Below are 25,106 nucleotides of genomic sequence, written 5' to 3' on the forward strand. Positions count from 1 at the left end.
TAGTCCCAAACCCTGCTCTGTGCACGAGTTCAGGCTTTCTATTCTCCCACTTGAAGCACGAAAATCCATCCAAACCTTCATTATTCCAACTTCTTCGTATTCGTCCAACCAGAGAGTCTTCAGAGTGCACCATGGGTATTTTTTTTTTCCCCTTCATAGTGCTCTGCAGTCCCCCTTAACACCCAGCGTGCACTCCAGGTTCACCATTACCATCATTTCTTGGTGTTCGGCTTCGTTTTCAGTATTGAAAGTCGTGATATGGACACAAAAACGCAAAATTCCGAAGATTAGCTTTCGTCGGAAAAAGAGGATCCCCGTTATTTTTTTTTTTCTTCACTAAGTTTGAATTTAAATATCTATTACCAACATCGTCAGGCATTCTTCAGCTCCGTTCACAGTCATAGTTACAACTCTGGTGACGCGTTTAGTTACAATAGTTGTCTTCGAAACATCGTCAAACTACATTTAAGTGCAACACACGAGACGGCGTCAACCCTATCTCTGAAAAATCATGGTGTTAATTAATGCTACAGCTTTGCATATTTTTTTTTCTTCAATAAATTTCTTTTAAATACAGTTGAAAGAGATGCACCGTTGGCTGAAAATAGTCTCAACATGTATTTTACAACAGATTCTAGTCACTCGAGGGGGGAAAGAAACGGCTCTACAACTTAGAAAACTCTCTTTGAGAAATATAGACGCCACCAGAGTACCTGCTCAGTATTTTCAATTTTTTTTCTTTCTTTTTTTTTTTTTTTTTTTAATATGAAAGGAATTTGAAAGGCAGGCAACTGACATGCAGCAGGTTAAATGAATCTAGAATGTTCAACAGTTTGGAGTCCTTTTGAAGATCGTTTTTGTTAGTCGTTGCAGGTTTTTTTGAAGTCTATCTTCATGTGTAGCCTGAATCACCTTTTTTTTGGTATTCTAACCCAAATCAGACTTGAAATCTCTAGAGAATTTAATAAATGTACATGTTTGTTAAGTTTAGCGAACAAAAGATGTTACATTTGGAAAAAAACTTCCCTTCCATCATCTGTACTATTGGGGCCTTTCAAAATAAAGTGCTGTCCAAATTTACCACTCCAAAATCGAGGGCCCTAACATTTCCCAGAAGTCTTTGCGAAAAACTAGCGTGCATCAATGCTAACTACATTTGCAAATATAGACCACAATGCATTGCAGTCAACACATTTCTGCAAAAAAAAAGTATAAAAATGTAAATCTAAATTGCTTTTAAAATCCAGGGCACTATATAGTCTCGCACTTTATAGTTTTTTAGTGGTTAGGGAGTAGGGAAGGAATTCGGATATAGCCTGTGATGTTCACATTGGACAAGCAGGGTCGGGCTTCTTCTTTTTTTTTACCATTTACTAGCATTCCTGGACGCGGTACTGTATGCGGTACTGGACGAGATACTGGATGTGTTACTGGACACAGTACTGTATGTGGTACTGGACTGGATGTGGTGCTGGATGCTGTATTGGATGCGGTACTGGATGCGGTACTGGATGCGGTACTGGATGCGTTACTGGATGCGGTACTGGATGCGTTACTGGACACGGTACTGGATGCGTTACTGGACACGGTACAGGATGCAGTAGTGGACGCTGTACCAGATGCGGTACCGGATGCGGTACCGGATGCGGTACCGGATGCGGTACCGGATGCGGTACTGGACGCGGTACCGGACGTGGTACCGGACGTGGTATTGGACGAGGTACTGGATGCAGTAGTGAACGCTGTACCAGATGCAGTACTGGATGCTGTATTGGACAAGGTACTGGATGCAGTAGTGGACGTGGTGCTGGATGTGTTACTGGACGTGGTGCTGGATGTGGTAATGGATGCAGTACTGGATGCCATAATGGACACAGTACCGGACGTGGTACTGGACCCCGTGCTGGATGCGGTACTGGACATGGTACCGGACGCGGACCCTGTACCGAATTAGGGTATTGGTACCGTTCTGCAATTCAAAGATTGGGTACCCCTGATTAGCACCTTTGGCCCGGTACCAAGTGCTCCTCGGACCAGTACTGGTTTGTGGCCCAGAGGTTGGGGACCCCTTATTCAATGGGAACAGCCAACATGTCAAAAAATTACGAGTTGGGAACACCCGTGATGTCAAAAAGTGGCACAGAAGGGGCCCAAACCATACATCAATATGTATATATCAATTTTGCGCCACATTACTAACGTTAGTCGTCACCTGTCGGCACAAAGCTACTTTTCAGGATGTACTGGTATTACGTTAATCATAGCCAAAAGAATGCTAAAGGGTGAGAAGTCAATCTAATTTTGAATAACTGGAGATTTAATTGAGCACACCGAATCTTTTTCAACGGTGAAGGCTACATGAAGATAGACTTTAAAGAAGTCGAGCCCGTCCTTGAACACCAAACCCTTCTTTACGGTGAATGACCCATCTCAGAGCGCTTTCCTCCGCGCAGCTCCTTAAGGACTGGGGTGTTGTCTGAGAATGGCACCCGAGAACGGAGAAGATGGAGACAGAGGTAGAGGAGGAGGAGACGGATGGAGAGACGAGTGTGGAGAGTCACAGTAGGTTGGCTGCAGTCATTTGGCGCCAACAGCTCCCCCCCCCCTTCGGTAGCAGTTGAACATCTTGTCTATATACAGAAACAACAGATGCATAATCGGGGATTCTTCTTCTTCTTTTTTTTTTTTTTCTTGTTTTTTTTGACCAGACCAGAGCTGAGGCCGCCGCCGTCCTCCATCTTTGATGGTTCCCATGGTGACGGGGAGCATCAAGGAGCGGGCTAATGAGGCCGTCGTTGATAAAAAGTAAATAGTTTTCGCCAGGATATCACCTAACTTTCCGTGGTAAAACACACACACACACACACAGACAAAAAGTATCACACAAACTCTTCTTTTCCTCTCTCACACACAAATACTGATATAACAACTTCTCTCTTTTTTTCTCTCTTTTAAGGTGAAAAACAGAATCTATTTTCTTAATGTTCATACTGGTGGTATGTATGTGGAGTGTGCTCTCAGTCTTTATACACACTATGAACACTCAGTTCTGATTGGCCGATCGTCTTCCGGTTCCCACGCTAGCTTCGAGTCCTGGCCGTAAAGGTCACATGACCTCCTGTAAAGTCACCGGGGAGTGTGATTGGTTGCTCCGCAGGCCTGAAGATCTGGTTGGACAGAGTTCAGAGGGTGAACGTGGGGGGAGGGGTTGAAGCACCAGGAAGGACGGTAGGAGGCTAACAGTACCTGCTGCTGCTGCGTGTGTTGAGTGTGTAAAAAGCTGTCGGGGGTCGAACGCGCGGCAGTGCCGACCGGTCCGCGTTCTACAGGGATGTCTGGAGTGTTTTAAAAGTTGTCGTGTTGCTTTGGCCCAGAGGGAACACACCAGGCACTAAGATGGTGGATGTGTTTCGTTTTTTTGCCACCCCCGCTGAACTAGACAGGGAGGGGGAGGGGTAGCTGGACGTCCTCGGTTACTTCAAAAGCTTCCAGCTTCTCAAATAAATTTGTGCTTTTTTTTTTTGCATTTTTTTCTGTGACTTCTGGCAGTAAACTGCTTCTCTTTGGGTTGATTGCTTGAATCGCACTGATACCTGGTGGTGTCTGTAAACACGGGCCCTTTCAGTAAACAGTCTATTGTGGGGGAGGGGGATTTTTTTTTGGAAGAGCAACATACCGTCTTTGGTTGAAATCATTCCTGGAAGTGCGTTTTAATGGTAAAAAATATGTTTTTTTTTTTGTTTCGCTAACAATTTACTGTTTAACCCTTTAACACCTGAGGCGTCGCCGTTTACGCTTAAACGCAAAATTTTTAACATACCGTAACTTTTCAACTGTTAACATGATCAACGTAATTCCGGTAGATTGGGAAGGAGAAAAGCGGCTTGCTCCGCTTTTCTCCTTCCCAATCTACCGGAATTACATTGATCATGTCAATGGTTGAAAAGTTTAAATAGGTCAAAGAACATAAACAAAATAAAAAAATAACAAAATCGCCCCCTGACTCAAGGTTTTAAGCAAAACTCTAAGTCCACCTTAAAAATGTGAAAAGTTTGAAAAAAATTCAAAATGGTCAAAATTATTCATGTTTCAACTTCAAAAGTACTTTTACAAACAGCTGATTTTTGTTCAAAAATGACAACATGGTCTCGTAACTCAAAGTCCAGCCTAAAAATCTGAAAAGTGTGAAAAAAGCTCAAAATGATTAGAATTCTGTATTTTTCGACTTATAAACTTACTTTTACAAACGACTGACTTTCCTTTAAAAATGACAACGTCTGAGCAAAAAAAAAAAAGTCCAGACTAAAAATCTGAAAAGTGTGAAAAAAGCTCAAATTGATTAAAATTATTTATGTTTTGACTTTCAAACGTACTTTTACAAACATAGACCGATTGTTGATCAAAATTGATAAAATGGTCACCTCACTCAAGGTTTTCAGCTAAACTTTAAGTCCAGCCTAAAAATCTGAAACGTGTGAAAAAACTGAAATTGATTAAAATTATTTATGTTTTGACTTTCAAACTTAGTTTTACAAGCGACTGATTTTTGTTCAAAAATGACAACATGGTCACGTAACTCAAAGTTTCAGCAAAACTCTAAGTCCAGCCTAAAAATCTGAAAAGTGTGAAAAAAGCGGAAAATGATTAAAATTATTTATGTTTCAACTTACAAACTTACTTTTACAAACGACTGATTTTTGTTCAAAAATAACAATGTGGTCACGTATTTCAAAGTTTCAGCAAAAATCTAAGACCAGCCTAAAAATCTGAAAAGTGTGAAAAAGCTCAAATTGATTAAAATTATTTATGTTTTGACTTTCAAACTTAGTTTTACAAGCGACTGGTTTTTGTTCAAAAATGACAACATGGTCACGTAACTCAAAGTTTCAGCAAAACTCTAAGTCAAGCCTAAAAATCTGAAAAGTGTGGAAAAAAGCTGAAAATGATTAATATTATTCATGTTTCAACTTACAAACTTACTTTTACAAACGACCGATTTTCCTTTAAAAATGACAACGTTCTGAGCAAAATTCAAAGTCCAGCCTAAAAATCTGAAAAGTGTGAAAAAAATTCAAAATGGCCAAAATTCTTTATGTTTTGACTTTCAAACTATTTTTGATTTTCGTAAAAAAATGACAACATGGTCACGTAACTCGGTGTTAAAGGGTCAAATGAACAATGTCAAATTGATCCGATTGGTGGAATCCTAAATTTGCTTTGTTGCCAATTCTCATTTTTGGGGGGACCAAAGGTCGACACTGCCATCTTACTTCAAGAGTTCAGTCTGCGCCGTTGACCCCGCTAGCGCGCCGTTTCCGTGTGTGTATGTTGGTAAACGAGAGTCCGACCCTGCAGTCAGGCAGTGTTAGTGTGTGTTTGTGTCAGTGTGTTTTGAGCACGCTCCGTGGCACCCAGCCCTCGGCGGCGGGCGAGTCGCTGTTGGCCGGCCTGTAAACGAGACTCTGACCCTGCTGGTTGGACGATAGAATCTGGACTTTCTCTCCCCGGAACACGGAGATCTCGTCCTCCCGCACGGCCACGAAGTCCTGCAGCACCAGAACCAGCTCCTGTGGGGGGAGGGTCAAATTATTATTGTTTCTTTTTAATCCAGAGATTAATTTAAGCAAGAAAACGGCGGGAATCCTGACCTGGTCGTCTTCACTGTCGGCAGGAGGCTGATTGGCGTGGCCGTTGGGCGTGGGCGGAGCTGACGGCGGTCGACCCGATGACAGCGGACGGGTCACTGAGATCCCGCCTTCTTTTCTCTGGTACTCAATAGGCGACTGGAGAGCTGTGACCCAAAAACAGACGAGGTCATGAACAGGAAGGAAGACCGTTTCACAAAAATAAGATTTATGGGCATGGGGGAGACTTCTGGGAAATCTTTTCCAAAATAGGAATTAGTAGATTCAGACATCACTAGAAAATGGCGAACACTCTATATAGTGACTGGGGGGGAATGCGAACACAACCTAAATTGAATGAGATTTTCTCGGCATCACAACACAAATACCGCAGACACCTGGCACAGCTATGCACGGCCCGGGGGAGGGGTTTTGAAGGAGCTCGGTTACTATAGAAACGGCCGTCTAACGGCAACAAACACCTGTTAGACCTGATAGATTCTGGAGTTGCCGTCAAAGGGGCTGTTCTCACCTTGTGACATCATCGTGTGAGAACCCGATCGTTGGGTATGGGAGGGGCTGATTCTCAGAATGCAGGTTTTTAGAGGATTACTCAGAGATGCGTGAACGGATCAAAGTAGAGCTTGTAGGGTTATTTATGGTGAGAAATTAATATCATTATACACTTAAAAGCTCAAGAAGTTCATTCTTCATGGTATAGACTCTTAAATTTAGCATCTAAATGAAGGTCAAGACATAAGTGATTTTAATACATAAATTCAGGCATCAATGGGTCAAATCAGGGCCTGCTTAAAGTGAATGAAAAACCAGAAGATTAAAAAAAAAGAATTGAAGAAATACTGAAAACTTAAACTGTTGCCAAATGACAGAAATGCTCATAGTTCGCCCCCTAGTGGTGTGCTTCTATGTTCACCTTTACCCTTCCATTTCCTGAGTTCTCAGCTGTCTCAGCTGATGTCAATCATCTATTTTTATTTAAGTATATAATGAGTAGCTTTTTTGATTCTGCAGTGTTGCTGTGTCTTTTGTGTTTTTAGTTGTTTTCAACAGCTTCTGGAGTCTTGTAGCTCACACTTGTGAGAATTATTGTGTTATTCCAACACAGTAGTTCTTGGTTGACTCCTTCCTGGTCTTGGTTTTCCTTTGACTCCTCACGGTTTATTAGCAACAGCTGCTGCTTTGTATTTTTAACTTTTTATTTTTTATGTTTTTCTTTGCTTTCAATCCAAAATTTAAAGTTTAGGATCTTTGCGCTGCAGTGACAATAATCTCCCAAACTTTAATATGGACTACTTTTTTTAGTTCATGGGTAGTTTAGAACATGTACTTTTGAATTTAAAACTTTTCAATACTTTTTTTCTTTAATTTTCCATTTTTTCATACAATTTTAATAGTTCTTTAAAGTTTAGAATGTATACTTTTGAATTTAAAACTTTTTTTTATTTTTTTTTCCAATTTACTATTTTTTGATCATTTTTCATAGTTCTTTAAAAGCCTCGTGCAGTGGCAAATTTTTTTTTTAATTTAGAAAGTCAATGGAACTTGAAAAACAAATCTGATAAAAATATTCACTTAAAATGATCCACTGCGATTTTATTGATCATTTTATGGTCGTGCACAGCTCTAAATTTGGGCGATAGGTGGTGATGGGCGGGGGCTGCGCGTGACGTCACTTCAGGATCCCAGAGTGTAAACAACAATGGCGGACGGTTTGAGAAGCGACGTAGACCACGATTTAGCGGATATTTCTTTGGATGAAGGTGATGAGCCTTCATCAAACACGGGAATTTTAACGATACAGGTTCGGAGGGTGTACAGCCCTACCAGTTTGAACCGGAGGTTTCCTCATCTGAGGATACAGGGGCTTCAGATGACGACGGTGAAAGCTCATACAGCGATGGCGCCGAGAAGACGATCAAACTTGACTATTTAGAGGAAGTAAAAGTTGTAACAAGGTTTCCGTAGGTGAACCTGCGGAAGGATCATTACCGGAAAAGGAAAGGCGCCGCTGCTGCCGCGGAGCGTCCTTTGTCTTCCTCCTCCAGGGCCGAGGCGGACGACTATTTTTTTTATCATAACTTAAAAAAAATGCACTTTTGAATTTAAAATGTATTTTTATTTTTTTAAATAAACAATCTAGTTTTTTAATTCCTCTTAAGCTCCTCCTGATTTGACACCATTATAAACCCCTCCCACATTTGGGAGGCACAAAAATACCCATAAAATGATGGAAATTAGTGCACATTTTGTGTGTAGTGAGAGGATAGTTCTTTTTAATTCTTCAAACCATAAGTTTCCCACTAGACATGTATGGATTTGTCACACATTTGCAAACTTTTGAGAACTCCACATTCACATAACAAAACTTCTCAAAGAATTGCATAAATTTATAGTGTTTGTATTATTACTGCTGTTAGAAATGAATCATTTTCTTTTAAAAGGGTTCAAGAATATTTCCACCATAGACGACAGCGGCGCCCAAAGGAGACTCGCTCACCAGAGAGGAAGTTGTTCTGGGCGTCCAGCAGCGTGGCGATGGTGTCCACCCAGGTCATCTTGATGCTAGCGGAGGACGCTTGTAGAGTGAAGCGCTCCGCCGAGCCGCGGGACCACAGCACAAACTTACAGGGGTCGCCGTCTACGCTGTCCTGCATGGCCAGGTAGGTCACCTGAAGGTACACGGCGTTAGTCAGAACTGGCTACACCAAATACGGCTTCTTTTGAGACTTTTCCTTCACCTTGATGCTGTTCTTGAACTGGTATCCTGGATTGTTGGAGCCTTTCCGGAGCAGCTCGCTGAAGATGACGATCTGCTCGAAGAGGAAGACCCTGCGCTCTTTGCTGCGAGACAAGACCCCTCCGTCCTGCTCCCAGACGCAGAAGGTCTCCTGCTGCAGCAGCTTCCCCTGAGACGTCAGCTTCCCCTGGACACCACACCCCAGTGAGTTCTGAGCGCTCCATTTAGCACTTTTTTACCCCATTTGAAGACACACTTACACATTTGAAGCAGTAAACGGCATTTTACCCGCCTTTACTGAGCAAGAGACTGCTTTTCTGTTGGGTTTAGCTCCATAGCAACCATTTTATTTTTTGGTCACTTCAGAGTGACGAGCAGTTCTATGTCATTTTTAAAAGAATCGGCAAAAGTACAATTTTGGATTTCCTTAGCAACGGAGCTTTTTTGCTAACCACGCCCACATTTCTAATATTTTTATATCGTATGTTATATCATTGCATTCAGCTTGAGCCAGCCATTCATGTGTTACATTTTCACAATATTCTGGGGAAAATTGTACCAGAAATAGATGAATGTTACATTTGCAAGCTTGCTATGCTAACCTACAAATCGTAATCCTCACATGTTTTCCCCAATTAGCTTCCCAACAATTCCTGAGGAGTTACAAGGTAATATATCAACATGCCTAAAAAGAGCTTAAATTTGCTTCTGGTACTTAATTTTATTTATTTATTAGAAAATTCAAGATCTTTTCGAGGTCAAAGGTCAATGGAAGTTTTGGTTTTGGTTGTAAACCTAATCTTGAGGCGTGTTTGCATTTCTGATGTGTAAATTCATAAAAACAAACACTAGGGTGCAGTAAAACATCAAGAACTCACTATCAGCTGTGTTGCCTTTAGAACTGATTTCTGCTGCTGCTTCCTAAAAAAATAAAAATAAAAAAAACAGCCGACAGAGCCAAACCTCGTATCCCTGCAGGCGTCCCAGGTTCATCATGTCGTTGCAGCGCTTTGGAACCAGTGACATCAGCTCCACGGCTTTCTGAACGTCAAACACACACACGATGAAAGTTTAACGTCCTCCTCTGAGTGATGATTCACCATCCGGCATGAATCATTCATCCTCCGTTCTGAACGGTTTTACAGATTTGATTCCCAAAAACACGTATTATGTGTCCTTATTGAAGAGAACTTAAAGACATAAAAGAGGGTGTGGCTTACTATTTCTGATGAAAATTGGGTTTTTATCATGTTCTGGTGCCATTTTTCTAACGATGGAGGTTTTAAAAAATGACATTAAAGCTTTTTTAATAGATTTAAAAAATGATCAGAGTGGGACTTTAATGATATCCTCATCTTTATGATTCATAATTATAGAGTTTAAGTCCAAACCAGCCACAAAAATAAATACGTTAGAACTTATTTGTGAAGCTGACCTCGATCTCTTCAGAGTCCAGTCCTGCTTTGGTCGTATATTTGAGGAAATCCTGAAGAACAGACAGAAATATTTTATTTATCTGCACTCAAGTCAATGAAATGATATCACAATAAACATTTAAAAACATGTTGATCATTATTTCAGATCTGTTTATGTCCTTAAATCTGATATACACAACTCTTATGGAAAAAAAACAAAGATAAACAGAAATGAACTCGGTGTCTTTCCTGGAATTTACTGGCATTTTATTCTATTAACACTGTAGACTTTAAACATGTTAAAAACTCTGAATTATGTATAGATGTTGGAGTTCTGTCTGGAGGTGTGATTCTGAAACATTTGTACTACTTTGGAATTTTAGACCATTAGATGTCAGAATGGAAATATTTTCTTAATTAAACTGCAGAGAACCCAAGAACAATGTAAATAGACTCAATACATCTTTTCATTTACATATGACATATCTGTTTTTTAATAGGACATTGCTTTACATTGAATACTATATTTCACTATTTTGAGGTAAAACTATTAAATTTTTTATATATTATATTTTTAGATATGACTTTTCTTTGTTTTATTTTACGACTTTTCTTTGTTTTGAATGCGATTTATTTGTTTTAGATATGACTTTCCTTGTTTTGAATACAACTTATCTGTATTTCAGCTACAACTTTTTCTGTATGAAATACGACTTTTCTTTGTTTTAGTTATGACTTTTCCTTGTTTTAGATACGACTTTTCTTTGTTTTAGTTATGACTTTTCCTTGTTTTAGATAAGACTTTTCTTTGTTTTGGTTATGACTTTTCTTTATTTTAATTATGACTTTTCTTTATTTTAGTTATGACTTTTCTTTGTTTTAGATACGACTTTTCTTAATTTTTGTTATGACTTTTCCTTGTTTTAGATACGACTTTTCTTTGTTTTAGTTATGACTTTTCACAGTTTTAGATATGACTTTTCTTTTTTTTAATTATGACTTTTCTTTATTTTAAATACGACTTTTCTTAATTTTAGATATGACTTTTCTTTGTTTTAATTATGACTTTTCTTTGTTTTAGTTATGACTTTTCTTTATTTTAGATATGACTTTTCTTTGTTTTAATTATGACTTTTCTTTGTTTTAGATACGACTTTTCTTAATTTTAGATATGATTTTTCTTTGTTTAATTATGACTTTTCTTTGTTTTAGATATGAGTTTCCTTTATTTTAGTTATGACTTTTCTTTTTTTTAGATATGACTTTTCTTTGTTTTAGATAGGACTTTTTTATTTTAGTTATGACTTTTCTTTTTTTTAGATACGACTTTCCTTTATTTTCGTTATGACTTTTCTTAATTTTTGTTATGACTTTTCTTTTTTTTAGATAAGACTTTTCTTTATTTTAGATACGACTTTCCTTTATTTTAGTTATGACTTTTCTTTGTTTTAGATACAACTTTCCTTTATTTTAGTTATGACTTTTCTTTGTTTTAGATATGACTTCCCTTTATTTTTGTTATGACTTTTCTTTGTTTTAGATATGACTTTCCTTTATTTTAGTTATGACTTTTCTTTATTTTGAATACAATTTATTTTAATTTTAGATACAACTTATCAATTTTAGATGCAGCCTATTTGTTTTGTATCCGACTCTCTATGACTTTTCTCTGTTTATGACTTTTCTCTGTTTATGACGTTTCTTAGTTCCACAGTAACGTTGATCATGATGATCACAGACCTTCAGCAGCAGCTGGTACTTGGTGATTCTCTGGATGGGTTTGATCAGATAATCACTGATGGACATCCTGCAGCTGATCTCATGCTGGATCTCCTGCAGATTAAAGAGTCAACACAGAGGGCCTTCGGTGTTTTGCTGCAACACACTTCATTTCTCAGCTTCACAAATGATAGATAGATAGATAGATAGATAGATAGATAGATAGATAGATAGATAGATAGATAGATAGATAGATAGATAGATAGATAGATAGATAGATAGATAGATAGATGGATGGATGGATGGATGGATGGATGGATGGATGGATGGATGGATGGATGGATGGATAGATAGATGGATAAAAGTAGTTCTGCTTTACCTCAAAGAAGGTCTCGTACTCAATGACGATGAACTCCGACTTGGGCTTGTTTTGACAGTAAACCACGTACATGTGGAGACGGCGCTCCTACAACAAACACGTTCACATTCAATTTCTCATACTCGTGTTTATTTGGTAGCAAATTCAGCATTTGCAGAGGTAACACTGAAAAATCGAATTATTTGCATAACACAGAAGACTTATACAACACATAAGGGTCAAGTAGATGAGACAATGACACAAGGGTCATAGAAAAAATATACATGGACATTTTTATTCTAGAGGCTCATCGAGTTGTCTATTATCTTGACATTATCTGCACCTGTGTGGCCCGTCCAGGTTTGCCCAGTTTTCACCAGCAGACAGCTCGTATCCACCCAAAGGGGCAGTTGGGACAAAGGCTTTACCATGACCCAACCAAGTCTTTGGGCTTGGACAAGATCAAGACCAGCAAGATTCATGTCAAGTTTCAAGCTGAACAAATAGTTCGTTCTTAAGTCACCACAAACCAGCTAGTTTTAGGTTCAACCAATTCCAAGTCCATGCTCTGGATGAGACATACAATTTCATATCAAAAGTTCTGAGAAAAGGTATAGTTCCAATAACATTTCATATAACTCACATGTCTGATGAACAGGTCGGCTAGCAGATCGTGGTTCTGGATGCAGCGCTCCAGCTCCACCAGAAAGAAGCTAAAAACAAAGGAAGCCCCAGAATGAGCGTGACTTTTGTTTTTTGATGTTTTTGTCGGTGTGTGTTTGTGTAACGGACTCGCGGTGCCAATCGTAGATCTGCTGGATGTTCCCAAAGACGATCTTGTCTTTCCCCCTCATGTCTTCTGGGATCCCCCTGACTTCCAGCCTGGACATGAAGCCCTAGAGATGACAGTATGAGGTGTCAATTTATGGACTCAATTATTGTACTTTTCAAGTTTATACTTCAGGTTTCACCTCAACAATCACTCCGAGGTCCTTTACGTAGTCCTTCTCTGACTGGATCATCTCATTAACAACAAACCTGCACAAACATCAGAGTCACAGATTTTCTGGTCTGATCTTCTGTTTATGGTCAACTTCTTAGAAAACTTACATTCGTCCTCGTAGCGCTTTGTTTCTCTGTTCCGTATCCGACTCGTTTGATCCCTGATCCGAGTCCAGAGCCTAAAGAAGGACCACCAGTATCAGCATCCAGCCATGCTGTCTCTATCTACATGCATTCAGCTCCATGTTTACCTCTGGATTGTTGGGGTCTTTAATAATCTGCATGGGTGGAGGTAATGGGGTGTGGCTTTCTTCTTCAGGCTCCTCCTCCCCTCCACTTTGCCCCGCCTCCTCTTTTCTTGCCTTCTATGTATCAGAAAATCAAGTGTTCTTATTTTCTGCCTATTTTCCATCATGGTGTGGATTTAATTTTGTAAATTACCATTTGCGTGTTTACAGTAAGGGGCGCGGCCAGCTCGAGCTTGTTGTCCCGCCTCCTGGCTCTGATTGGAGGCTTCTTCTGTCCGTCAGCTTTGCCTTGACTTAGCCTCCGCACAGGGCTGGTCAACCAGCGCTGCAGCAAGACCACAGTCACTTCAGTCAGTCTTCTTTAAGATCTCTGAAGCTCCCGGTTTCAATACTACAAACCTTTAGCGTGTTGCCTGTGCCAGAGCCGCTCCGTTTGGGCCCCGGAGAGCCCACTGCACCTACTGGAGCTCCACCTACAGTGGGGGAGGTGGCACCTGAGGGGATCGGAACTACAAGTCAGAGGTGGCACTATGGGGGGGAGGGGAGGGAGAGCTCTGTTTATTTTATTCTTACTTTGACTGCTGGTCTGGGTTGGGAGGCCTGAACCCTCAGAACCGTACAGACTGGATTCTACAGAGACACAGAGGCAAAAGTCTTTTCATCAACGCATGACATCACAACAATGAAGATACATAAATTTTTTTTATTTGAATTATTTTTTTAAGGCACATATTAATTAGAAGAGAGAATAAAATGTAATAAGATACCATATATGTCAATGTTAAGAGATTGAGTCCCTGTTTAAAGAACTAAAGTTGTATTCTTAGTGTTTAAGTAGCTTTATTAAAATGAAAAAGAAAAGATTTAACAATATGAAAAATGAATTTAAAATCATGACACAAAAACCAAAGCGTGTCTATTTATGACATTTATAAGGAACATTTATTTGTGGGATGGGTTGGTATTATCTGATCATCAAATGTACCAAATCGCCAAACTCCTGATTCTGCCACCAACTGTTGTTGGATGAACTGACTCATCACAATTAAAAGAAAAGAGAATTCATTTACTAAACTGGAATCAGTCTGTAATTTAAAAAAGTGTCTAAACTGATACCCAAATGACAATGAAGGCACCCCAACTGGAGGGTTTTCCTATCCAGGTCCAAACTCTAGAAGTATTCTTTGATAAACCCAGGACAACCCCCGGTATCACAACTTGTTACAAAATCTCATCTTTAAACATCTTTTTATCAATTTTCATCACTTTAGATAATCTCCAAGCCTTGTTTTTTCATATTTTGGTGAGAGAGATGCCAGCCCACACCATCACACCGCCTCCACCAAGAGATGTTTCTCTATGTGTGCAAGAATTTGCAAAGCGTTGTCTGTTTTCTCCACACTTTCAATCCACGATTTCACCTCCACAAACAATATTGTCCAACAAATCTTGGCAACAAGTTGGTCAGAGACTGCTTTTGTGCAAGGCAAGTTTATTTGTATAGCACATTTCATGAACAGAGACAATTCAAAGTGCTTTACATAAAACATTAAAAGAAACAATCAAAAGAAATAGTAAAAATGTGATCATTAAAATAAAATTAAAAGAAAGTAAAAAGATTTTAATTTAAAACAAGCATAGATAAACAGTGCGGACGTAAACTTTTGAATACATATTAATCAAATGCAGCTGAGAACAGGTGAGTCTTTAACCTGGATTTAAATACACTGAGTGTTTCAGCAGATCTAATGTTTTCTGGAAGTCTATTCCAGATCTGTGGAGCATAGAAGCTGAATGCAGCTTCTCCATGTTTAGTTCTGACTCTAGGAACTGATAAAAGACTGGATCCTGATGACCGGAGAGGTCTGGCTGGTACATACTGGGTCAGGAGGTCAGTCATGTATTTTGGTGCTAAACCATTCAAAGCTTTATAAACCAGTAACAGAACTTTAAAGTCTATCCTCTGACAGACAGGTAACCAGTGTAAAGACCTCAGGACTGGACTGATGTGGTCTACTTTTTTGGTCCTTGTGAGAACCCGAGTGTAACCAAAGGGATAACAGCGTCTGCTTGAGCCAACATTTCTCTTTGAGACTTCTCCCATTATGTAGAAGCCACACAAATGAGCTACTAGGGCTGTGGATCATCACGTAGGTGGCGATCCGATTCGATTCACGAATCAAGAGCAACGATTCACGAGTTGAACCACGATTCTTACTTTTTATTATAATGTTTATTGCTATGTGTATGTCTATTTACTGGAGGGTGAAAATAGAAATTATTTGTATTTAATCATCATTTATACCTTTATTTAGAACAGGAGATCAGAATCAACTAAACTGATTAAAAAAACACAAAGATTCAGTTAAAAATACATTTTTTTGTCAGTTTAAACGTTTTTTTTTTGTTTGTTTTTCAATCTTCAGGTTAAGCAGTAAAACAACATAAAAAGGATAAAAATCACTTTTGTTTTGGGTCATTTAACAACAAAACCTGAAAATGTTCTGCACAGTTTTTTTATCTTCAAAGTTCTTCCATATTTTACGTTCTAAGCATTAAATATTGGTGCAGAGCCCGTATGAAAAAAGGTCTTTTTTTCGCAGCAGAATCAGCTGATTCACGTTGATTACATCCCCCTTTCAGCAGCGCGAGGCTGTTTCTTCAGAATAAGATGGAGTTTCGTTAATTACGTCAAACGTTGAAGAGTTATCATAGTCAAAAGAATGTAAACACTGGAGCTAAAGCTCCGATGTTAAAGCTAATTCATTGTTTCAGAAGTTATGTCTGTGAGCGGAACTTCAGTCTCAGTTTTTGAACGGAGAAAAACTCTCGCTAGTTTTACTTTGAAAACCGGAAGCTTCGCCGTCTTTACTTCCGGTGGAAGTACGGCGGCTCTTTCGGCTTTATTTTAGTTCGTAAACTTAAAATCCGACATTAATCTGCATTTCAGAGCAAAAATACATCGTCCCCAGATGATATTATGATCATATTTCACTACATTTATAAAGATCGCAAATCAGCGATCTTGGACGTCGCGAATATCCGTACTTGAATTTTCTGGAGCAGATCGCGAATACCCGGATACTCGTTACAGCCCTATGAGCTACACATTCTAGAATGGGTTAGACACGCTTTAGTAAACAAGCTAAACACACATTCTAGAACGAGATAAACGCAACTTCTTGAAAGACCTAAACATCTTCTTGAAAGCGCCAAACATGTATTATAGAACGCACTAGACACGCATTCTTGAATGTGATGTTCACACTGAGCAAGCAGGGAGAGCATTCCTGTTCTTCTTGATGTCAAATCAGTGCAAATCTCTTGAATGTTGCTCCAGGCTTCTTCTTTCACAGCTGTAGTCCAATATATGGAAGATTTGGTGTCATAGAATTATCATCGGACAAACATCCGTCCATCTGTCACTACCAGATCTGAGTCTCTGATTGGTCAGTCAATGGACGAACGTTTTGTACGTAGAGTTCAAACTGATTTTAGAGTGTGCACAGCGATGTGTGAATGCTAGAGTTTTGAACACAGAAACCCGAAATCCATATTTACGCTTGTTTTTATAGACTTTTCATTGTTTTTATAGACTTTTCATTGAAATTTGTTGCGTGAACGGCAAGAACATAAAGACCCTGTCTCATTTCATCTGGTGGCCCAATGGAAATAATCTATTTTACAATGTTTGTTACAAAACAAGAATATTTTAAATATGCAGAAAAATTCAAGCTATCCAAACGGGATACAAAATCTCCAGAGGTGTAATCCAGGGTTTTCAGGTGGTGCATCAAGTAGATCACATACCCCCCAAAAAGACAAAAGTAGACTAAACCTTCTGTGTGTTGACTCTGCAGGAAGGGTTGACTGTGCAGGAAAATAAATATTTGAAAGCTCCTCAGAACTCCTGAGATGTTCACTCTACTGCATCACATTTACCATTCCATCAAAGCCAGAGAAGATAGAATGAAAAAACAAACATATTATTTATAACAGAATTAAATTAGTTGTGATTTAATTGTTGAAAAATTGTGTTTGGAGACAAATCAAGAGACTTAAGCTCAAACAAACGCCTTTTAAGTGACAGGACAAAGCTGAAAAACAGGTTTCTGTAAATCTTTAGATTGACACAAAAATGGATATTTGTCTGTGAGAGAGTTTCATCATCCACATACAGACTCCATCGAATGAACACTTAAAGTTTTGAAGAAGCACACAAACACTCCCTTCTTCCCCCTGTCACTCATTAACCAACACACTCCTGCTGCCCTCTGACATGACTTTGCTCCCTCCATGTGAACCCACCTCGCTCGCCCTCTTCCTCCCCCACAATCCATCCCCAAACTGCGGAGCAGCCCCAGCATTTACCTCTGTCCCGCTGCATGCCGTCACATCGGCCCGCGTCCACCAGTGTCAGGGGGAAATCTCAGAACCACGAACCGACGGGAGCTTCTCCGGACACAACTGAATGAAACCACACCGCTGCCTGGGACACGAGGGGGCGGGGCTACCATAAAGAGGTGGGGCTTACTTAAAGGGGGCGTGGTCTAGTGACTGTACTGGCAAGAGTAAATATGTTTTAAGGGAGTTGTTGTTGAGATTTTTCCTAAATTGTAATAAAAAATGAATGAACAAAAATGGAAAAGTCCAAAAAAAAAAAAAAAATTTGATTCTTTTACTATGAAAATAAAATGTTAGTAAAAAATTTCATTCATCCATTCATTAAAAAAATGTAAAAAATAAAAAAAGATTAAAAAAAATAAAAAAATGACAAATTTAGTTTTTTATATATATATGTAAAATGTATATAAATACTATTAAATCTGTTTCAGATTAATTAAAAAAATATTTGAATTAAATTAGGAAATAACTGACAGAAAATAAATATAAAGAAGATTAAATCCACCAGAAAAGAATAAAAAAGAGGTTCAAATTGTATTTTTTTTTCTCTGACGTGCACAAACAAACATAAATAGTTAAAAGTAATCAATTTAAATAGAAATAAATTTAATAAACGTCAAAGCAAACAGCGGGCTGACCTGAAAACAACTATTTTTAAACTGCTGCTGCTGCTATTGTTTCAGGAAGAACACCCAGCAGGTCGCCTGACACACTTACACACACACCGACACACACCTACGCACACACACACCGACACACACGTCAGTCTGAATGTTAACCTGCAGGTTCCTGTCTGCGTGAAACTTTTCTTGTGTTAATGTTTAATCCTGAAACCGCTTTACCTCTGGACCATGAGAATGTGTGTGTGTTAGTGTGTGTGTGTGTCGTCTTGTCCAATCAGATCACAGATGAAGTGTTTTTATCAGCCGGGAGTCGTGTTCATGTGGTTTCATTTGAACTTTAAACGACTTTAGAGCGGAAAATTAGTTGGGTTTTTTGTTTGATAAAAGTGGATCCTCTTTAGTGCCACCTGCTGGTAATTCATTTTAATTGAAATAACAATTGAGATTGTTTGCTTTGTCACATTTATTTGTATCGTTATATGTATTTTTCCTTCGTTGTGCTCTAAAATAACTGGTGAGAGGTGAAATTCTGGAAGCAGGATCATAGATGTTTTATTGCAGTAAGACTCCTCACTACACATTTTATATGTTTCACTCTTGTTTAAACTCTCAGAGTTCAAACCTTCATAGAAAAATAAGTCGAGTATTTCAGGATGAAAACAAAGATCTGATTATAATTGAAGAGTTTTTTTAAAGACACATGGCTCAAGGAGATTGATTGACAAGATCTCCAGCCAATCAGAACACAGAACAGTGTGGTATTAAAAAAATAATGAAAACTGAGCCGAAAAAATCTGTGAAACAGGGAGACTGCAAAAGATGAATCGCAATCTAGTGACTTTTTTGTTCCTTTCTGATTAAGTATTCATTTTTTATATTTCATTAACTAATAAATATATATATATTTGCATTTAATTAAAAAAATGTTTCTGTTGCAGTTTTGAGAATGGATTTTTACCCCTCGGAACGGGTTTTCTGATCAGTTTCAGGTTCATCGTGCGATTATAGTGTAATATATTTAAAATATTCATCTATAACAAAAAAGAAACTGGGGTCAAAATTAAGATATAAATTTCAAACATTGCCATAAAAACTGTTTTAATGGTAAAATGTTAAAGAGAAATCTAAAGTATTGAAAAGTAGCTAAAAAAAAGCCCAAGAGTACTAAAAAAATCTTGTATTTTACACATTTTTTGTCAATTTTTCTCATGCTGATTTAGATATAAAAACACTTTTTTAAAATCATTGCTGGTAAAAAAGAAACAAAAAAACACTTCTTTCATTAGATCTATAATCATCAGATGTGATATTGATTTATTAATGAAAATGTTTTCCTTCGAACCCTTTAACCCCTGAGACGTCACCGGTGACGGTAAATAACAAACATTCTTTAACGAACTGAAACTTTTCAACCGTTAACGTGATCAACATCCTTCCAGGAAATTCTGATGGAGAGAAAAGCAGCACAAAGTTTTTATCTGCAAAATATGTCAAAAAACTCAACTCCCCTGAATGCACTTTTGGTTTTTTCCGATAAATGCGAGTTTTTTGTTTTAATTTCCATTAGGCGAATTTATCAGCGAAAATCCAATTTGAGCAATTTTATAATCAACGGAAACACGGCTAGTGTTTGTAGTCGCGGATAATTCTAAACATCGCAGGGCTCCTTTAGAAAGAGATTTATTTCCTGGTTTAATAAAGATTTAAAAAAAAAAAAAAGAAAAAACACTCGTAGCTTCTAGAGGAGTTTAGGTAGAAATAGTAAATAAACAGTAAAAAATACAAAAATAAGAAGACAACACACTCTACTAAAGTTGGGCTTTTTTTATTTAAGTAAAAATAATCTATTAATAATTGATTGATTATTTGTTTGTTTTGAAAACTAACAAATCTACTTTTATGATTATTTCCTTGTAAATTATTTTTAATATTATTCTTCTATATTATATGTTTTTGATTCACATGGTTGTTTATTTTAGTTTCTTTCATGTTTGATGTTTATTTTAGATCTTCTGTTCATTTTGTTTTATTTAGACAAATCCAAATTGTTTACTTGTTTGTTTTCTTTCAAGTCAAAGACTGTTTAGTTTTTTATTTTATTTTTAATCTGTTTTGTTTTATCACAAAAGCCGTTTATTTTGTTTATGTCATCGTAAGCGTCGTTCATTTGTACTTTGATCATTTCTGTTGGTTTTATTTGTATTTTGTACCTTTTGAAGTATTTTGGATTGATTTAATTCTTTAAAGCAGCCGTGTTGTGTCTGATTGTTAAGGGTCAAAGGTCATATAACAGACTAATTAATTTTCTGACCTGAAAAAAAAGTTTATAGATTCAAATTTTGAAAAAAAAACAAACAAAAAAAGTCAGATTTTGATGTAAAAAATGGACATATTTCCCATGCGCTGTGTGTTTACAGCTTCACAAAAGGGACATTTCAATATTTAGGGATGGGCAGGATGCGGGACGTCACAACAGTCTGAGGAAGTTTAAACCTGCCTCCACTCAAACAGGAAGTGACACGGACGCCACGGCCGGATGTTGTCTGGATACTCACCCTTCGCCGCGCTCACGGTGGATGAGGAGGTGGTGGTGGAGGAGGAGTTGAGAGAGGAGGAGGTGGTGGTGCAGGTGGAGGAGGTGCTGGAGGAGGTGGTGGAGGCCGGGAGGAGCCCCTCCATGTCCCCTGCACTGTGGGAGTGCGACAGGCAGAGGGCGCTCATGGGCAGCAAACCCTCCTTGAGGAGGAGAAACGGAAAAAAGTTAGATTTTTTTAAACTTTTCTTATTTTTTTGCTTGATTTCTCACCTGCTGAGGCGTCTGATCCGTGGTTCTGACCAGACACCAGCCGGGCCGGTCTGCAGAGCGCTCCACCAGCTCCACCGTCTGGCCGCAGCGGACGCTCAGCTCTCCCGGCCCCCCAGAGGTGAAGTCCAGCAGTACCACCACTAACTCGCAGCCGCCGGAGAGCTGCAAACACACAGACGCGCCGGTGAGTCAAGGTTTAACCAAACACGGTTCAGTGCTGCTGTTTTATACTAAGATCTCTGATATATTTATCTTAAAGTACTCATAATTATTCAAATATATTCACGTTAACTGTTTGCAGTGAGTTTCCAAATCATATCAGCAGGTTTAAAGTGATGCAGGAATGACTCCGCCCCCTATTCGCGTTAAAATTTAACAGTTTAAAAAATAGCTCTGAAAATGTTTGTCTTAAGACAAACATAACAAATGACTCATGAATATAATACACTAGGAACAAACCCTGGGAGCTCCGCCTGTTCTTTTTAGACAAATTTCACATATTTTTCTTTCTTTGTGGATTTTTACATTTTTATTTAGTGTCTACATATTTGATCTTTTGATTTATAATATAAAAAAAAACTGTTTAATCTCAGTTACTTTTATTTTTGTTGCGAAAAACTAAAAAAATAACATTTAGAACTCTGAATTGAGTTTTCTGGACAGTTTATATGGAGAGAAAATAGTCTCATCCAATGTTTGTGTAATTCTTGATTTGCAACTTGTGTTTGCATGTTTATGTGTAACTTTGGATTTTTGTCTGTGTGTGTGTGTGTATTTGTAAGAATTACACATATACACACAACTGCTTTTATGGACAAATTTTGATATAACATGCTACTATGGAGAGAAAATAGTCTCATCCAATGTCTGTGTAACTCTTGATTTGCAACTTGTGTTTGCATGTTTATGCGTAACTTTGGATTCGTGTGTATGTGTAATTCGTACACATACACACAACTGCATTTATGGACAAATTTTAATGTGAGATGCCACTATGGAGAGAAAATAGTCTCATCTCAATTTGTGAGAGGGAATTTCTTAATTTGTGCACAACTTTTGATTTGTGCGTGCGTAATTCTTCCTTTGCAACTCATACAATACATTTTGTGTGTAACTGTGTGCACTTGTAATTGCGTATTCACATGTACAAAAATTACAAAACACGAAAAAATAAAACACACACAACTTTAAATTACACACAAATATTTGAAAAGTATGCCCAATACACACATGCACAAAAAACCACATTTTCCATCAAATCTGATGTGAGACTCTTTTAACGTATCTAAGATTTGTGTGTAAGTGATGCGTTTAAATGCGGCTAGAATGCTGGTTCATCAAAGTTTTTTTATCAGCCACTTGGAACTTAAATTGTAAATAATATCTGGTGAAAACTTGACATTTCCCCACTGTTTTAAACAGAAATGCCCTAAAATTTAATTTTAAAAAAGTTCAACAACACGCATAAATGTGAAGTCAAGCACAAATCAAGAATTACGCACACATAAATTGGGGTGATACTATTTTCTCTCCATAGTTTTACTCATTTTCTGTGCTCAGGTTGCCACCGTTTATTGTTTTCTTCAATGATTTAGGCTAATATCTACACAACCCTGTTTTTTTTTTTTTTCCAGCCTATGCGTTTTTAAAACACTAAAGTTGCTACTAAAGTTTTCTCCTCACTCCCCCGTGAGCAGGATGTTAGTTTCAAGCTGCTGTAATTTAAAGTTGTGCGTGTGTCAATTATATTTTATATCACTTTTTTGGGATTTTTGTCCATGTGAAGACACAATTTCAAATACACACAGTTACAGACAACATTGATTTCTATGACGTACAAATCAAGAATGAGATAAATCAGGTGAGTCTATTTTCTCTCCATATTTCAGTCTCATTGTTGAATCATTGTGTAAAATATATCAGTAAAAAAGAAACTGGGGTCGTACTTAAAAATATGGATCTCACAAAAACTATTTTAAAGGTAAACTGGTAGTGAGAACTCTAGCATAGTAAAATAAAAATAATAAAACATTCTAGACTACAAAAAATAACCATTTTGCACATCTTTTGTCAATTTTCCTCTTCCTACTAAAGATATAAAAAATATTTGCTGGAGTAAAAAAAAAAACATTTAGTTGGATCTATAACAATGCATATGCATATATAGATGTAATAATGATTTATTTTTTTCCCTTTAACCCTTTAACACCTGAGACGTCACTATTGATGTTAAACAACTAACATTCTGTAATTTTTCAATACGATCAACTTTATTCCAGCAGATTCTGAAGCAGAGAGACATGTTACAAAGCTCCAATATTAAAAAATTAATGCATACATAAGTTATTATACTATAGAAAACTATTTAGTAGTTATCTTTTAATGTCTGTATAATTAATTTTTTTATAATACTGAATTTTTTTTTAATTTCTCTACAAACTTTTATTTATTTACGAAAATTAAAACCACCAATTTATATATTTTATATTTTCTTTTTGAAAAAAAACACTTTTTCTCCTTTTTAGCGCTAAATGATAAATGGCGTTGAACCTGAGCGTCTTTGTTGCCACAACATGACAGATGACCCTCATTCATCATCCCGCTCAGCGCCGCCCAGCATCACATGAAACCAGGTCGCCGTGGTTACCGCCGACTCTCCAGCCAGACTGATAGCTCACATAAGCACATGTGCTCTGGCTCCGGTGGGGGGGAACACCCAGCGCCCTCTGGGAAAGAGTGGGGGGAGTTCCCGACTAAATGAAAGCAGCTGTGATTTACGGAGGGAGCAGCAGAGGAGCTGAATGGAGGCGGTGGCTTCCAAATGGGTCGGCTCATCCGAGCAAAACCAGAGAAGGGGGGAAAACGGAATGGTTTGTCCCGAAAGAGGAGGAGGAATCCGGGCTGAACCGAGCTGACAGGCAGCTGGAAAAACACTTTCCCTGAAAACTGTTTTAAAATCTTTACTTATTTTTCCTTTTTAATTTATTTTTAAATTATTAGGAATTTTTTACAAATTTTTTTGTTTTTTTCCCTTTTTTCCCCTAAAAATTTCATGACCTACAAGGAATAAAAATTACATTTATCATAATTTTTTGTAAAACTCGTTCATGTATATTTTTATATTTTTAAATACTAAAAAAATTCCATACGAGACGAAAATTCATTGTTTTACCTCGAATTTGTATCATTGTTCAGCTCAGTTCAACATGTCAGAGGTCAGAGGTCACAGGAGCACCTCCTAACTAACCTGAAGGTAAAAGCAAAAGTCGAACGTACCTCGTCGACGGCGTGGAGTTTCTAGAAGAGTGTGGACAAACATGCTCACACCCAGCCAGCTGCAGCAGAGCTGAGGTCATGAGGCGCTCGACACACCCCTCTGAACACACTCCGTGTGTGTGTGTGTGTGTGTGTGTGTGTGTGTGCGGTTACCTTGTCGCTGTCGGCGGTGTTCTGCGACGTTCGTGAGGCGATGGAAACCGTGTCAGGCTGACTGCTGGCATCACCCAGGCTGTCTGCGTCCTCGCTCGTCTCCCTGAAAGTCACCACCGCACGGAAATATTTACACTTTTTTTCCATATTTTTCACATTTTTTTCAAATCTGTTGGAGCTGGAGTTCCTCAACTGCCTCCTTTACTCTCAAATTTCTTTTGAGAACTTTGTTTGAAACTTTTTATAAAAAAAAAAAAATAAAACTTCTGATCCAATCATCTTTTGATCTATTGTAAAAGGACTTTAAATTATGATTTTTTTGCTAAAAAAAAAAAAAAATCTGTGTCGTCTTTAAGGACATAGTTTCTGCAGAGCGGCAGGGATCATTTGGGGCCATTTGGAGTGGAACCCCGCCCCCTTTTATGGAGAGAAAATAGACTCACTCCGATTTGTGGGTGCATAATTCTTGAATTGTAACTCATATGTTTTGTGCAGTTACAAAATCTGAAAAATACAAAACACAATTTATACATGCACAAATTAAATTACAAAAATCTTTAAAAAATACGTACAAATCAGCTCTTACACACGAACAAAACCTAAGTTACACACGGATTCCATCGTGAGAAACTTTTCACGTCTCACTGATTCATCCGTGAGTGATGCGTTCAAGTACTACTAGAATGCTGGGTCATTAGAGTTTTCGTATCAGCCGTTTTA

At 38.0% G+C, this 25,106-nt stretch overlaps 1 protein-coding gene and 1 long non-coding RNA gene across 3 annotated transcripts in view; one reads left to right on the forward strand and one right to left on the reverse strand.

Annotated features, from left to right (window-relative positions):
- Window positions 1-2,664: 2,664 nt before the first annotated feature.
- Window positions 2,665-25,106, reverse strand: part of LOC112156731 (kalirin) — a 68,769-nt gene continuing 46,327 nt past the window's right edge. Inside the window, exons 39-57 of one of the 2 annotated variants that reach the window (XM_024289037.2) lie at window positions 24,387-24,489; window positions 20,958-21,119; window positions 20,707-20,887; window positions 13,698-13,754; window positions 13,524-13,618; window positions 13,318-13,449; window positions 13,128-13,238; window positions 12,985-13,055; window positions 12,846-12,912; window positions 12,667-12,770; window positions 12,518-12,587; window positions 11,896-11,982; window positions 11,538-11,630; window positions 9,818-9,868; window positions 9,346-9,423; window positions 8,384-8,569; window positions 8,143-8,314; window positions 5,649-5,791; window positions 2,665-5,567 (exon numbers count right to left, since the gene is read on the reverse strand). In XM_024289037.2, coding sequence (XP_024144805.1) covers window positions 5,382-5,567; window positions 5,649-5,791; window positions 8,143-8,314; window positions 8,384-8,569; window positions 9,346-9,423; window positions 9,818-9,868; window positions 11,538-11,630; window positions 11,896-11,982; window positions 12,518-12,587; window positions 12,667-12,770; window positions 12,846-12,912; window positions 12,985-13,055; window positions 13,128-13,238; window positions 13,318-13,449; window positions 13,524-13,618; window positions 13,698-13,754; window positions 20,707-20,887; window positions 20,958-21,119; window positions 24,387-24,489 — 2,149 coding nt within the window. In that variant the 3' untranslated portion in view covers window positions 2,665-5,381. Of the gene's footprint in view, window positions 5,568-5,648; window positions 5,792-8,142; window positions 8,315-8,383; window positions 8,570-9,345; window positions 9,424-9,817; window positions 9,869-11,537; window positions 11,631-11,895; window positions 11,983-12,517; window positions 12,588-12,666; window positions 12,771-12,845; window positions 12,913-12,984; window positions 13,056-13,127; window positions 13,242-13,317; window positions 13,450-13,523; window positions 13,619-13,697; window positions 13,755-20,706; window positions 20,888-20,957; window positions 21,120-24,386; window positions 24,490-25,106 lie in introns of both variants that reach the window. The other variant, XM_024289035.2, reaches the window with a different exon arrangement.
- LOC118599597 lies at window positions 21,012-24,644 on the forward strand. The gene is made up of 2 exons (XR_004949010.1): window positions 21,012-21,141; window positions 23,483-24,644. It is a non-coding gene; the product is annotated as an uncharacterized LOC118599597 (long non-coding RNA).

This window comes from Oryzias melastigma, linkage group LG2 (assembly GCF_002922805.2).
Source record: "Oryzias melastigma strain HK-1 linkage group LG2, ASM292280v2, whole genome shotgun sequence".
Lineage (NCBI taxonomy): Eukaryota > Metazoa > Chordata > Actinopteri > Beloniformes > Adrianichthyidae > Oryzias > Oryzias melastigma.